At 46.5% G+C, this 16,635-nt stretch overlaps 2 protein-coding genes across 3 annotated transcripts in view; one reads left to right on the forward strand and one right to left on the reverse strand.

The window, feature by feature from the left end:
* Positions 1 to 12,315, reverse strand: part of RAPGEF5 (Rap guanine nucleotide exchange factor 5) — a 151,361-nt gene extending 139,046 nt beyond the window's left edge. For both annotated transcript variants that reach the window (XM_015281856.4, XM_015281855.4), the window contains exon 1: positions 12,097 to 12,315. In XM_015281856.4, coding sequence (XP_015137342.1) covers positions 12,097 to 12,285 — 189 coding nt within the window. In that variant the 5' untranslated portion in view covers positions 12,286 to 12,315. The remainder of the gene's footprint in view (positions 1 to 12,096) is intronic.
* Positions 12,284 to 15,765, forward strand: LOC121110113 (CASP-like protein 4A2). Its single transcript, XM_046937468.1, has 3 exons — positions 12,284 to 12,509; positions 14,614 to 14,776; positions 15,193 to 15,765. The coding sequence occupies exons 1-3, from the start codon at positions 12,284 to 12,286 to the stop codon at positions 15,269 to 15,271; spliced, it is 468 nt and encodes a 155-aa protein (XP_046793424.1). The 3' UTR covers positions 15,272 to 15,765.
* The last annotated feature ends 870 nt before the right edge of the window (positions 15,766 to 16,635 follow it).

Raw genomic sequence — 16,635 nt, forward strand, 5'->3', positions numbered from 1 at the left:
TTTAGCTTTGTTCCTAAAAGTCAGATAACACCAGAAACTGCTACAGCAACGGACAAAGAGCCAGTCTGTTTTTATCCTTAATTCAAGATGAATAATTAAAAAATAACAATAAAATGATTTTCCAGTTTTGGAAGTCTCACAAACCTTACCCTTAGCTCTTCAGTGCCACAAGGTGGTTTTTTGCCTCAGGTTTATGAAGAGTAATTATTATTGCCTCTGGGCAGCTTCTCTGAAATTAATTTTATTCACAGAATGGAAGAATGTTTCCTTATCCACTCCCATCCTCTCGCCATAAATTTTCCTGTAACACATTTTGCTGTTAATTAGCAGCTGAAATAAGTCCTTTTCTACAAGCATAATAAATAGGTTTTTAAAGAGCATAAGTTTACTAAGGACACAACTTTTATTTAATAGCAATCTAGCTCTGTTAGCTAGGTTTTGTGCTTAAATGCAACTGAAATACTTTGTACACACAATCTTAATAAAGAAGTTTACAAGTTTAGAGAACAGTCTGTAATGCAATGTTCTTCAGAAGTCTTTGTCACTGATTTCAGTTAGATAGCTTTGCTCATAACAACAGTTTCGCCCCAGAGTTGCCAAAGATTAAAAACAAAGAACAAAACACTTTCTTCCTCTCCTCCCCATTCACTGGGGCGCCCCAGTGTTACATCTTCAGCTGAATGCTGTTCAATAAAACACAGTAGCATGATAAGCAAGTTTTGCTTATGTTATTTTGGTCAGTCACAATCAGAAGTCTATAAACAAGTTCAGATGGATCTAGCCAAGGTATGCATGGATAGCTCCATGTTAAATTATCTTCAACATCAAATACAAAGCAATGACCAGCAGAAGCAACAGTACGCTGACATCTAACCTGGTTTAAAATCAGCTCTCTTAACATACAGAAAGCAGTGTGAACACCTGGGAAAAACCTAAAGATCTGCAAAGACTAATCTATGCCACCAAAAGCTCTAAAAAGATAGCAAACGGTTTGGATGAAAAGCATACAATGGAGAGAGAGAGGAAATTGCATGATGCGTAGAACTCAGTAGCATAGTCCCATCTTGATTACATTCAGCACAAGCTATTATGAGCTTAAAGGGACACTGCCAAAGCAGACGAAGTTCAAAACTAGGTGTAACACAATGGAAAGTGCAACAGTGGCAGCAGAGCAGCAAGACCCCAGGCTGCAGCAAGTGAGGATCCACTGAAACACAACAGCAGTGAGCACTGAAATAAAGAAGCTGTTTACCTTCAGAAGGGCTGTAAGGTCCTCACATAGGCAGGGATCTCCAGATGAGATACCCTCACCTCCATCGCCAACCCTTAAATGAGGTCTGGGAAGGGGTGGATCCTGGCTCCAGACCTTCCCATCACTCCGGTGCATTGTTTGCACCTGAGCTCCCCTGGGTTGGCTCTGCCTTCCTACCAGGTGCTCAGTCACTGGTTCAAGCTGTGACCCAGCATTTCCAATACACCAGGTAACAAAAACAGCCCTGAAAAAGTGACTTTCTTCAGATGGAAGGAGTGATCTAGAGAGACTGGGACAAAAGAATACCTAAGAACAGACTGTACAGAAGACAGGAGTTTCCTGCCTGATAGGAATAAATGAACAAAACGGTCACTTAAATGAAAGGTGGAATATTTGAAACTGATCAAAAATAAATGTTTGCATAAACACAGGAAAACAAAACAATGTTCCTTCCACTGTAATGTCAGTATCAAACGTCATACAAGCTCCGTAACGATGAGTTTCGACATAAGCCTGAAGCCAAAATACCAGACAGGTTCATTTAAAGGCTGGATTTCTGTATGAGCAGCATGGACAGCTGTAACTACCTCTAAGTATCAGAATATAAGGCATGTCCAGCTATTTGAACCTAGAAAAAGACCATGTATAAGGCAGACCATATAGCATTTGCCCAATGTTATCAGTTATTCTTGAGAGAGCAAGAAGCTTTTATTTGCAGTTATCGTTATCTGTTAAATTAACCTTAAAATTTGTGGACATATAACTAGATGAACCAACATCTTGATCCACAACAGTGTTTCCTATCCACACTAGCTTCCTTCGAAATATATATATGTGGGGTTTTTTTTGTTTTGTTTTGTTTTTTACATAAAACTTCTATCAGTATAATGTAAATATCCATTGCCACACTGAATTGCAAATAATCAACTCATGGGGACTTTTTAAGCAGGATTTCAGATAAATTCTCAGTTTATTCACACATTGTATTAACTGAGAACAGATATCTCAATGAAAAGAAAAAAAACAAGAGCATCACACTGCTGCTATTGAGTTTGGAGGCTCACCAGTCCTAATGCATGTCCTGGCAACCTGAGAGACCTATTGATTTGCAGCCATTCATTCAAATGCAGTAAAAGGCATAATGAGATAAATAGCTTTAGTAAAACAAATCTGAAACTCATTTGTTTGCGCGCTGTTTAATGAGATAAAATAAGAAATTAAATATCTGCTGAATGTTTTTCTTCACATCCTTGAATGCAATAATAAAAATATAAATAGATGTACTCATTTAACTGCCACTATTATTTGTGTATTTTATATATTTTGTTGCAGCAATTGCTGTCAAGGATAATGTTTACAAATGACTGTGCTCTAACAGGCTGACCAGCTCTACCCACTCCATGGATACCGAGTTAGAAAGAGAATGGGTCTTTTCATCACCTGTAAAAACTCTTCAAGATGACAGAAACCTTTATGAAGGTATGTATGCTGTAAGTTTTTCAAAGTATCCAAGTCCCATTTCTGGACCTGATTGTTTCATTCCCTGTGAACAGAAGTCAATTTCTACTTAACGTTTTCTAAGTTTCTTTAACACACCTAGCAGGATCTAGCTGAAACGTACTGGGAAGCATGGGGTATGCTGTGCCCACACCTTTATACTTCGGCAGCTAACCGCTGGATTCTGCTTTTGTTCACTTCCAACTGGCATCTCCCATGCACTTGGCCTTCCTTCACAAACACTGTGAACCCCGGTTCATCCCAGAGGACAGATTCAGCAAAGACTGGCAACCCGCACTCCCCAGATTTGCTGTCACTGACAAGGGCTTCAGGCGATCCAGAAATGGCTTACTGCAATAGAACACCAGGCTGTGCATGAGCAAGGATCCAGATCAGATCTAACAGATTTCTCCAGCTCATTCCTTCAGTGAGCCAGCACACAAACAACAGCTCCGCAAGTTGCATAGCCAGCCATGCATGCACATTGTTTTTCTCCCCTACTTTCCATATTTAAAAAAAATCAATTTATGCATCAGTGAAGTGCATTCACCTATGGGATGAAACGGAGCATCTGCTTAACAGCATATAGTAGCAGTCCGTGACAGTAAGCGATTAGCACAGCCAACTGAAATCACAAAGTGTTTTAGAATCATTTAGTAATTATCTGAGCCAGAACTTGGCCAGAAAACCACAATTAAATGCTTATCATCTTAAAAAAAAATAAACAAGTAAAACTCAACCACCTGCTCTCCCTCCCTATCCTCCCACAAAGATACATAATAAATTATTGAGGTCCAGACCACTTGTGAGCCTCAACTTTCTGCTGTTTGTTTTTAATTCAAAAAATGCAGTACTTCCACGGGTTGACTGCTCCCCAGGACCAATCTGCAGACTGTAATCCATCCACTGCAAGGGCCTGGTTTGCCATGTCCATCTTGGGCAGTGGCATCTTTGCAGGAAACCACCACCTTTCTCCTTGGTGCTGCTTGTTCCATGGTCCCAGTGATGACAAGCAACCTGCAAAGATGCTTAGAAGGACCAGCAGCAGGAAGAGCTACCAGCAGATGAAGAGCACACATAGACAGAACTGATTCTATAATGAAGCAACAAGACCACTGGCCCTCTAAAATATTTGTTTTCTTACTTCTCCAGTCCATGCCTCTCAATGAAGTATGGGCTTTGGTATGAGGTTCAGGGAGCAAGGATAGAAAGGCAGCTCCCTTTGATCAAAAGAAGTCAAAGTGCACTCTCAAAAAGGACAGCCTCTCCTCTAGAGCTGTGAATACAGCTCTACTGGGACGTATTTATATAGACTGAAGGGTTTTCTAAGGTAGCAGAATACTTTCACACTACAGAAACTATACTGACTTTTAATAGGTTAGTCAGCTGTCTTCTTTCCAGGACAACACCTTGTGAAGAGTAATTCATCAAAACAAAAATTATACTGTAGAAATGTAATATTAATAATTGACCCTAGCTTAACACAATAGCCGTAAATAGATCATCTTGAAGGTCAGGCTAACCCAAGTCAAACCATAAGTTAACTGAGACAAAAGATACTGTGACAATTATGAATAGGCACTGCCCTTTACACTGGGAGCTTAAAGAGGAAAATATTCAGAACCTGCCCCCATGGCTTTTAACATGAGAGCCTCGGTTACTTCATTTTTATCCTTAAACTCTTGGCAAAAACACAGCTGCAATGGAAAAGTTTAAATCAAAAGGCATCACATATATAATATTTATGCAGCCAATACTGAAAACATGAAATACTCCATTGAAATTGATCCATACATGCGGGCCCTAAGAGACATGCAAGACTCGGGGAAACAGAGGTTCCTGAATTTGTCCACAAAGAATTGCAGCCAGCCGCCTTCAGCGGAGCAATGCTGTGAGTGTCCTACCTAAGCTAGCACGGGGGCTACAGAGCAGGGCACTCTCACACTGCCCAAGGTTACAAGGCATCCTGTTTTCTGTGCTGTACTGCAGCTCCAAACTGAGCATTGACCAGTGCTAAGGTTCATTATCCAAACATGAATGCAAACCCCTATGATGTATGAGCCCCTCTTCATACATCTGGCCCTCCAGACCTTTCACCACCTCCATAGCCCCCTTTTAGACACTCTTTAATAGTTTTATGTCCTTCCTATGTTGTGGCACCCAAACTGCACCCAGTGCTGGAGGTGAGGCCGCACAGCGCAGAGCAGAGTGGGACAACCCCCCCTCACTGGTGGCAGTGCCAGTTCTGGGGCACCCCAGGTTACAGCTGGCCCTTTGGGCTGCCATGGCACACTGCTGGCTCATGTTCCACTTGCCATCAGGCAGAATACCCAGATCTCTTCATGTGGGGCTGCCCTCCTGTCTCTCATCCCCCAGTCTTTATGTACAAGCAGGGTTGCCTGTCCCAGGTGCAGAATTCAGCACTTGCTCTTGTTAAACTTCATGTGGTTGGTGTCTGCCCAGCCCTCTAATTTGTCAGGATCAAGATGTCTCACGCCACCAGGAGACTGCCATGTGAACAGACCCACAGAGTCTGTCGTCCCAGGGACCCAACACACAGATGTGGAGGGACATCTCCAAGATCTTAAGATATTCAGCTGAGCCAGACCAAAAGTCCATGGTCTGAACCCATTGTCTCATACTTGGCTGCCACACCACCTCAGGCTGGGTCAGAAGCCATGGATGGACTTGAGCATTTCAGATACAGCCCCATAGGCAATGTCTATCCACTTACTGGGCTGGCAGGTGCAATAACTCTGCAGAGGTAAATATTCCACCTTTTAGTGGCCAGGTTTAAACCTAGTTCTCCCAGAGAAACCTGCAATGAACACAAAAGGAAAACATAAGCCACCTTAAAGACACTGAATCTTAAGTCTAAGGCCCACAGTTGCCATAAATAACGAGCAACTTCCTTTCCAGTATGTGAAATATTACTTTAATTATATATTAAGGGTAAAACATCTGTCCTATTGCAGTGGTTTTCTGTGAGTTATGTTAAAAAGATGCCATATTCTGCTTTCCTATTTTTTTTTTTCCTTTTAAAAAGCTATCACCTCTTATTTTCAACATTTTCATTAGCATAAAAATGCACAGCTTGTTTTGTTATTTCCTCTCGGTACAGAACGGCATTCAAACCACTGGGACTATACGACTAACAGCAGTTGAATACAAACCTTAACACGGTTTGTCATAATTGTACAGCGCAGTGCTTGTTCATTCATCTCAGCATCTGGGAAATCTAGTGTGAATTAACCAATAATGCAGGTTTGCAACCGAGGAAATTAAAGAATACCACTCTGCAAAGTGAATTGTTCAGTTCTGACTAAGGAAACGCCATCAGCTCACAAGTAAATCAAGCCTTCTCCTCAAGGTGCATACATTTGCAAGTATTTAAATACTTTTAACTTCAGTGGAGCTGATCTTATTTAATACATAGATTCCTTGATGGATTTCCAAGCCACACACTGCAGCATCCCACCCATGGCCACGTCCTACAGAAACAGGAGCAGAACCAAAAGTGAAAGTAGGGATAGCCTTGTTAAGCCAGAAATACAAAAACATGCAGGACTGACTGACTCATATTTTAATCAGTCTCTGATGATTCTATTCTTAACACAGAAATACACAAAAAGGAGCACTTCAAGCCCTTAAAAAATGAGTAAAATCTACTCAAGGTGTTTTCAGCTTGAGCTCAGTTTGGAACAAGGCACAGGGGTTAAAGGTAAGGCCGTGTTTTCTAGCAGTCGATTATGGATGACAGAGGGACTTACCAGGATATGCTCCAGCCAAAACAAAAGAAAAAAAAGGAAACTCAGAACCTACCCTATAGCCTGGAGCAAGCTCATGCATTTTCTGCAACATGAAGAAATGTTGTGCGTCTCCCATGAACGGAAGCCACACGATGGCACCTCTTCCCTGTGCACAGACAGCGGCACCTGCACCTACCCATGGGCACCAGAAAGCAGTGGAGATGCCAGCCCAGGCACTGCCAGCTGCTCCTACAGTACTAGAGTAGCCACAGGCAGTGGGCACCACTTGGCAAGCAGACTAACCCCAGCCTCAGGCACAACAACGACTGGGGGTTCTGCAGAGCTTCCTGAGTCACTTGAATGGGCAAAGGGGTGGGTTTGCCTTAGGTCTCATTCAGCTGTAGTTAATCAAACGCAGGCGTAATTCCTTAGGTGTCGTAACACATGGGCTAATTAAGAAGTATTCTCAACTTAGTAATTCACTGAACACTGACTATGAAACAAATTATTATGCAAAAAAACACAAGAGACACTGCAATTCCCCGTCAGCTACCATGGTCACTGTCGCTGAGCTATTTTACTCATTACTCAACATTTCATGTGTCACCAGTCACAGCCCTGACAAGCTAAAGGATACTGTTAAAGACAATTATCTTAATCAAATACATTTAGCAGGAATACATAATAAGCCTGATTACAATGGGAAAAATTCAAGACTACTTACCGAACCTATTTTTAGTCCCATAATAACTGCCAAAATGATCAGGGTATTAACTTACTAAGTAGAACCCCAATGGCAGGCTTTAAAGTAAAATGTCACCAATATCAATCAGCCCACTTCGATAATAGCTGTGACAGTAAAACTTTCGATTCACTGAGCCAATCCAGTCTTCCTGTGCCCTGATTTCAATCAGTACAGTGTGCACGCATGACAACACCACGTCTTTTTAATGCAGGAAAAACTCCAAAGGTAAATCCTCTATAGCATATACAAATGTAGGTACCAGAGTAATTGTTCTCCTATTTTTTTTTCTACCCTTCTCATTAACACCCATCAAACAAGAATAAATGTGCTAGTGAAACGTGTCGACGATGTAAAACAGGAGACGTCATTGAAAGACATGTAAACAGAATGGCATACTAGAAGATGAGGTGACTCTGAGGACTGGAATATAAGGAGAAGGATGCAAAGCAGCAGCCTGAGATACAAGGTCACTCCAGCAATGACAAGATGAGGAGCTTCAATGAAGAATATGGACTGCTGTAAATGTCAGCTGTGGGTGGAACATTAACTGAGTATGAGGCAGACCTGTATGCTTGGTTCAATCAAAAGGTATCTATGAACCACCAATATATTGTAGCCATGAAAAGAAGTATGGGAAATTCTGAGTATTTCCAACAGGGAATTTCTAGTGTCCTGGAGAAACCTCATTTACAACACTATGGCTTCTCCAATCCTGGCATGAACTGATTCGAGGAAAGTAACTTGAATGAGGTAAGCAACTGAAAGCTTCTTATGAGAGATGGATAAAAGTTTACCAAAATGTAGGCTAAGAGGGGTTCGGATGCTTCATTTAATTAAAACAGATTGCATAGAATTTGACTTTTCTCCCTGCCAAAGAAGAGTTCTCTGCAATAGCACAACAGCTGCCAGTGCCAGAATATATGACAGATCTCTCTAATACCCTCCAACCCTCCAATTATTTTCAGCTTGGGAACTTTCCAAGCCTGATGAGGATTATCTATGTTCAATAAATTTCCCTTCCATGAATTTCCCCAGTCTCCTCTGAACTCATGTAAACTCCCAGCCTTCATATCCTAACTCCTTGATCTATTTTCAACCTGCAACCTTACCGTCAGTTAACATGCTGATTCACGCACAGGAGTTATCACCCAGAGAAAGGTTCTCTTGGTGTAAGAGCATCTGAGAACATTTGCCCAGCTGAAGACCACTGGGAACCTCACAGCAGTCCTTACAGAATCTCAGAAGAGAAGACAGTCATGGTATCTCATCAAGCAAGGCAAAAGGCCTGGCCCATGGTGAAGATTCATACAGGTCAGCAACATCAGAGTGACAGAGTGTCCCAGCAGCTCTGTGATACACAAAACATTTTCCAACAGCACTATTGTGACAAAGAGCAACAACTATCCTCACAAATAGCTAACACTGTAGCCAGAGAGGATAGCAAAACCAGTTAATAGCTTAAATACTCATGTCTACTGACTGTATACCTAACACAAGCTTCAAGGAAGCAAACTGAAGGCTCCTACTCTGCAAAGGTTGTGAGAAAGCACGCGTAAGGGGAACAGCTGCACAAGGCGCAGTGAGCCAACGAAATGCATCCCCTCTCTGCTCCTGCATGAGCCCTAGTGGGCTGTGACACGCTTACGGGCCCCATCAAGGAGCCAAGCTAAATCCACCCACCCTCCTAGAGGCAAAAAAGAAACCAAAAAAACACACACACACAAAAAAAGAATAGAACCAGCACAGCAAAAGGCTGGATCATTTTCTGCTGTTTTATCTGGCAGGAACAAAGCACCAAGCAGAGGAAGAGGAATAGAGCCCATCCGTCCCTCAACTCACTGCAGCCAAACCTCTGCAGCCACCGCAGCCATCTGTGCTAGACCTGCCCTTAGACCAAACAGAAGGAAATCCACCGTCAGGGACAACGCCAACATCCAGTTCAAAGTTCAGGAGCTCTAAAAAAGCATTGGGCTTCCCAGCAGAGGGAATGGAGCTTTATCTAAACAATGGGAGTACTGCCGTGTATTGCTATTTACCTGGGCTCACCAAACAGAAAAGTGCAAGCAGGGCGGTTGCTGCAGCCTTCCTACAAGGTGCTTTTGCATCTCTTCATGTGTACTAAAATCAGCTGTGTCCTTACACAGAAAGCCAAAATGCCCACTGGTATCCTGATTTTGGGTTCAGTGAATGGAGAGAAACAGGCCGTTGTCAAACAGCCTGATGTCAAGGGTGAAAGCCCAGACTGATGTAAAAAAATGCATTCCAGCCCACACTGGTTTGCAAAATTTATTCCATTTTTCATATACTACCCCATGCTTTCCTACCCCCTACCCCATAGGAAGTATTCAAACAGCATGCAGTGAAGTGCATCCTTAAAATAATTATAGCACCCTTAACACTTCCATTATATTTTATTATCCATACCCTCCAAGCACGCGTGCATACAGATTATCCTTGTTTTATAGATGAGGAAGCAAACTGCACCGCAGGCGGTCCCTCAGCGAGTCAGCACCAGAGGCAGACCCCCTGCTCAGGGGTCATCATATTTTTTCTAGGAAATTAAACAAACTGGAATTTCAGCTGGTCAGCACTTGAAAACAGCACACCTCCGTGAGCAACATTCCTGGTGAAACCAGCTGGGCAAATAAAGCTCCCAGCTCGGCCTTTGAACAAACAGAAAAGCACAAAGAAAAAGTCACTGGAGGCTAAGGTCAGACTGAAATTTTAGAGGAGGGGGAAATGGCGATTTCATAAGCAAATGGCACCAAACGTTGAATTTGGATTCACCTGAAATACATCGCTGAGCTGGAATTGAGAGATCTTTATTTCATATTTGTTTTAACCAACCTTTCCCCAGCCTTATTTGAAGGCTTTTTCAATGCGATAGTCAGGTTTAAAAGTATATCCCGGGACACTTCAGCGGACACCTGCGGGAATTTCGGCTGGATCCTGGGGAAAGGCAGAGCCCTGCAGACCAGGAGGTGGCAGGGCAGGCAGTCCCCTCCTCACATAGCCCTGAGTCACTGGCCAGGAAGTCCTGCATGGCATCTCCACGCAGCATTGCCCACTGGCCCTACAGCTGCTGGGTTGGCCCCCAGCCATCTCCCCGCCTGGGTGGACAGGTGAAGAAGAACTCTGCAAGACAAACCACAGGGTACCACCATGAGGCAGGACCACAGATGACAACAGCACTGAATCTTTTTCTCTGCAAAACACGGCACATCTGCTCATATGGGCAGAGCCTCTGGAGGCAAGATAGGAGCAAGGCTTCAGCAAGGACGATCAAGGAACTGTGTGACCCAGGAGCCACCCTGCCTTCTCACCAGGGTGTGAACCCGCCTACTCCAAATATTTACAGAGTAAATGCTCATAGTAGAATCACAGAATCATTAGGGTTGGAAAAGACCTCTAGGATCACCTCGCCCAGCCGTCAGCTGATCGCCACCAAGCCCATTGAGCCACATCTACCCTTTTCACACTTATTAAGTGCTTTTGGTAGCAATGAAGATGCCCTTAATGAGTGAAGGCACTTATCTGAACCACGATGATGGACCTGAGCCTGCTTAGCACAGCACGTCGCTGAAGTGCCGTGAATCATCTACACCAAAACTGTGTTTAGACGTACTCCAAACGAGCCAGACAGCTGCCCTGAGATGTTCCTTGCCTCCTCACGGGCGGCTCGGCCCTCTGCTCCTGCAGTGTGCTTTAGAGCTGGAATAAATCAAAGTAATTTCAGAATCCAGAAGATGTCTCATCTCCACCAGAAGATGGATACGTGTCGTAAACATTCTGCTAGGGCAGAGGAGGCTTGGCCATTGAAAATTGACTAAATCCTCTTAGCCCTGCCTTGGATGGGCAGCTGCCAGGTGGATTTAACCACTAACAATTTAACCTGAGCAATAAAAATCATCGGTAACCTCCACACAGACCAGTCTTCATTCTGCGTGTTAGACTCACTTCAGAAAGAACCTTACTCTCAAACAGGGCTCTCAATCAAAACCTTACTCACAAATAGCCATTCTGCCATAATCGTGTGCTATCTCAACCCTATTTACCTTCCTCACATGTCTATCTTCCAACAAGAAAGCAGGAAGTTTCACTTGAAATTCACCCTGCTATATTGCACAACACCACCCTCGTGTGTGTATTCACATGGGTAGAGCACCACAACACCGATCTGGGCACAGATGGACATTGAGCACAGAGGTGTGGGTCAGCACATCGCAGCCACACGGCAGTTCACCCCATTCCCTGCACGGATGAAGCCAGCCCCTTCATTCTGGCTGTGGGATGGCAGGGCTGAGGCCAGGTTTGGCCTGTCAGTGAATCTTCTGGGACCTGACAGCAATGCCCCTCACGTACGGCTCCAAGCAGGAGCGAGAGGTTCTCGCGGCGGCTCCTACATGTGGAGGCCACGCCGCGCATCGCCAGGGCGCTGCACCCACCGAGCCGGTCCACTGAGGCCGTGCCGTGAGCCATCCCCAAGCCCAGAGCGTCACACCAGGGATCCCGGCAGCGTTCCCCGCCCCACAGCCTCTCACTCTCCCGTCGGAGACGCGGACGGCACCACGAAGCCGCTCGCTCCGGCTTCAAGAGCTCGAGGCCGCGCTGAACTTCACGGCTCCGGCCCACGTCCCCAAGCGTGCCCGCGGAGAGGGCGAGGAGCGCCGAGCGCGGAGCCCGGGGCACGGCCGGCGCCCACCCACAGCGCCGCTCGATGCTCGCCGAGGGTCGCCCCGCGGGCACCTCCCCCCGGGGGCCGCCCGCCTCCCCGCTGCCCCGCTCCGGGCACCGCCCCGCCCGCCCGATGCCCGCCGCGGCGGCCGCTGCCCGCGGGCTGCCCGCGCACTCACCCGCTGCCCGGCGGCGGCCGCGCTCTTCCTCCGCAGCGTCAGCCCGCTCCGCAGCAGCGCCGGCAGCTCCCGCAGCTTCTGCCGCAGCTGCACCGGCGGCGGCTCGTGGGCTCCGCCGCCGGGGCTCCAGCTGCGGGCCAGCTCCGCGCCCTCACACGGCGGCGGCATCTTCACGGAGCCCACAGCCATGCCGCATCCCGGCCGCGCTCCGCCGCGCGCGCACGCCCGCCCGCTCCGCCCGCCTTCCCCCCGCGGCGCCCCGGCCCCGCGCCCACCCACGGCCCCCGCGCACCGCGGCCCCGCCGGGCGGGCGGCCCCGGCAGGCGCAGGAAGCCCCGCCGCCCGCCACCTCGCCCGCCCGCCGCCGAGCTGCCCCCGCCCCGCGCCGCCGCTCCGGCAGCGGCGGTGCGCAGGTAATGGCAGGGCGGAGGAGGCGCGGGCGGGAAGCGGCAGAAAGTCCGGTTAACTCCTTTGCGTTCGGGGCCGGCTGCGGCTGGAGGCTGCCGGGGGTCGGAGAGAGGGCTGCGAGGCTCTGCACCGCCGTGTCCCGGGTTCAGCGCGCTGCCGGAGGAGCCGGGCGGCTCGTCTCAGGTGCACGGCCGGCTCCCAGGCGTCCCGGTCCTTCCGAGAGGAGCTGGGCAGGGAGCCCTCGATGCCAGAAACCGACTGATTTGCTGCTTGTATAGAGAGAAAAGAAGCATTCTTCTGCCCAAGGCACTTATCTGGAACACGGGACCTTGCACTCCGGGGGCTTTATTTCACCTCTGGGGTCTGTATCGACCACCTCAGTGGCACAGGTGTTTCCTTCCTTTCTGCTGGGCTCCAGTCCAAAGGAACTTGTGCGGAAAGGAACTTGTGAGGTTCAGAGACACGAATGTAAGATGGGGTTCTCCTTACATACATCATCTGCCACACAGCCACAAATAAGGCTGACCTGCTCCTCCAGGCTGGATTCGCCAGGTCCTAAATGTCTCAGTAAGTGACACTGTAGTCAAGCCAGTTTCACAGACAGATTGTGGAAAGCTGTCCCCCTGTCCCAACCATGAGGTCCAAGTCTCAGGGACCAGCTCCACCAGTAGACCAACCCACAGGGAGCTGGCTTCACCAGCAAAAAGGGATGGGATGGGATGGGATGGGATGGGATGGGATGGGATGGGATGGGATGGGATAGGATAGGATAGGATAGGATAGGATAGGATAGGATAGGATAGGATAGGATAGGATAGGATAGGATAGGATAGGATAGGATAGGATAGGATAGGATAGGATAGGATAGGAATAGAAATAGAAATATTTTTTCTTCACTAGCTCTTCCTAAACCAACTCAGCTGGGATCTCAGAGGTACCCATACTGGAAGGGAGGTGGCAGATGGAGGCACAGAATGGCTCCTTCCAAAATCAGTGTGACACTGGGTTGTGTGTTGCATGGATACAGCAGAAGTAGTCTGGACTTTCTTAGAATTATGGAATCATAGAATCATTACTGTTGGAAAAGACCTCTAAGATTATCCAGTCCAACCATGCGACCCATCCCCACCATGCTCACTAAGCAATGTCCGTCAGTGCCACATCTACACAGTTCTTGATCACCTCTGGGAATGATGAACCCACCACTTCCCTGGGCAGCCTATGCCAGTGCATCACCACTCCTTCAGGGGATAAAAAAATTCCTGATATCCAACCTCAACCTCCCCTGGTGCAACCTGAGGCCATTACCTCTCATCTAATCAATCAATCAACCAAAGGCATCCCTCCTTTTCACCTTCACAGACCTGACAGCAGGCTGTTGCAAAAAGATGATCCTGCCTGCGTGACCCGTGAGCGTGTTCTCTGCTGAACCTGGTACCCATCTGACTCCAACCAGCTGGTCAATCCGCTGGAAAAATTACACTTCAGAAAATAATGAGTTTTCCATTGGCCAGAGCTGAATTGATCCACCTTGTGACCACACAGCTGCAGGATCGAGGCAAGCAGCAACCTGCGAGTGAGGGAAAGCAGAAGTACTCCTTTCAGCAGCCATCTGTCATTAAAGAGCTCTGTTGCATCCCGTGCGTGCGACTTTGCGAGCAGTGCAAAGCACTGAGCCAGGTCCTGCTGGAAGGGCAGGGTCTGTGCAGCCACATGCTGCTGCCACCTCCTTCCTGCTTGTACCAACGGGCACTGGCCATAGCGTGAGCCAAAGCAGGGAACTAATCCCTCTGAAAGGTAACTGTAAAGCATTTTCAGCCATTTTACCTGCCTGCTATGGCCCATCACACGAGACCTATTGCTGATATAAAAGACAGAAACAGGGCAGGAGTGTACTCTTCAGTGTCAGACCTAACTTGGATGATGTGTTCCTTAGACACCGCAAGCCTCGTGAGATTATGCCATAAGCATGTTTTAGCTGAGGCTGTGCTGCACAATCAGTTACGAGGAACACGAAGAGCTGTTCTGTGCAATGCCTCGTGTCCCAAACATTTCTATTATTTCCTTCGACTTGTGCTCTCCAACTGCCCTGCAATGTGTTTTTGACAGCTGTGTTGCCTGGCAGCCACTCTGTCACAGCTCAGGATGCAATTATGAAGAGAGATGTATCTGCACCTAAAAGAATAATGGATCCTTCGTGTGTAGGATTTACGAAAGGCCCATGGTCTTTGGCTGAGTCTTTAGACACTGCTACAGTGCAAATAACAATAAGGTAACTCAGTAAAGCATGTCTTAATGTGACAGACTGGGGTATAAGCAGAAGTAATTTGATTATGTTAACAAAGGAGAAAATTATGCCAATGCTCAGAATTTGTTTCATTTGTTTTTTAAGCCAGGCAAGGTACGTGTACCTTGTGAGCAGCATCTAAAGAGAAGGGAATGTGCTCTGCAGAACATTTAAAAATAATTGGCTGCTTGATAATATAATTTGGACAAATAGTGATCACAGAAATGGAGTAGGTAGCAGTTAGGTCTATTTCTAGTTCGGATCATCTCAATTCTTTGGAAGATCACGATAGGAATTGTCTAGAATTGAATCTTATATCGATGTTGCTGTTGTTGTTGCTGTTAAGTCATAGAAGATTTAGCTTGGTAAATGAACGTGATCCCTGTCCTTTTTCCTTACAGGAGAAGAGGAGAAGAGACCAAAACCAGGTCTGGCCATGAAGTATTTGACAAAATAGAGTTTCATTTGAAAAAAAAATAAATAAATAAGAAAAACAAAGCCAGTATGTTGTACACAAAATGTTGTTCTCAAAGTACCTTGATTTCAGCGAACTCTTGCTGAATCTAGAGCAGGTCACTGGGAGAGCTGGCCTGCATCAGGCTCAGCAGGCTTGGTCCCAGATAACTACAGATTTCCAGCCCCTCGCTGACATCAGCAGTAGCACAAAAGGAATTTCAGTTCCATCTGCAGGCGCACTGGAAATTCCAGTTCTCCAGAAGGCTGAAACACTTAATTTGGTGGAACATACACCAAAATCAAGGACATATGCTCTACAGTGCTTCTACTTGGAAGTCTGGGTTTGGATATACCTCCTAGAGTCAGGCCCAAACAGAGTTTTGTTCTCTCACTTTCAAAACACTTCATATAAATATAGGACCGTGTATGTTTAAATCAATACAGGATGGACTCTGGAGAGCTAAGCAAATCTACTGAAGCTTAACAGATGCAGGGCCTGAGAGTGTCTGATTTTTTTTGGGGGGGGGGGGGGGGGGGAGATGTTTGTTTTTCTTTCAGCTAACACAATCAAAAGAAATCCTTTGAAAACAATACAAGCCATTTCATGCCTGTATGTACTTAATATCAGTTTTTCAGTGGATGATTACAAAAAGAATTACACGGAATCAGAGAGTTTGTTGCAAAACATAATAAATACTTATTTTGGACTGCAAATATCGTGAGTTCCTGACTCGGTCACAACTAACAGTGGGTACCACTTTGGTTTTCACCTGCACTGAGTGCAGATGGACAGTGCGGGAGAAGAACTGGGATGCATAGGGGTGTAGGGGCCAGATGACAGACTGTGATCCTGAGCCAGCTGCTTGCAGCAGCCCTTTTGGAGTACCTGTTCTGACCTGGCAGGAGAAATTCAAAAGAAAGCAAACTTTTTCAAAGCAACAGCACCCATCGTACAACACCACCCATTGTACAACCAGCCATACTTTGCTTCCTCTTCCCCAGATAGTGGGTCCTGCTGGAGCGGAGAAGGAGGCAATGCTTTCCTACCCATTCAGAGAAAGAGTCAGCTGTCTTCTTTCCATCCCTTCAGAAAGCAAGCGAGCAGGCTGTTCCCCGTAACACCCCCTCACCCCCTCACACAAGGGCAGGTGACAGCCAAGCACCACGGCTGCAGGCACACACAGCAGGATGCTGGCACCTCTCCCTGCAACATGCTCTGTTTTGGAAAGTCATCTTCCAACTTCAAAACCAAGCTGTTAATCTCTCTGAGAGTTGCTAGGAGTCCCATTTTGGCTTAATAGCTTACTGCAGACTTTCGAGTTTTCAGTTCCCTTTCACCTTGTCAGTGGGATCCCAATTACGTCTTAAATCTTAGTTATTTCTAACTT

The sequence above is a fragment of the Gallus gallus genome, chromosome 2 (genome assembly GCF_016699485.2).
Source record: "Gallus gallus isolate bGalGal1 chromosome 2, bGalGal1.mat.broiler.GRCg7b, whole genome shotgun sequence".
Lineage (NCBI taxonomy): Eukaryota > Metazoa > Chordata > Aves > Galliformes > Phasianidae > Gallus > Gallus gallus.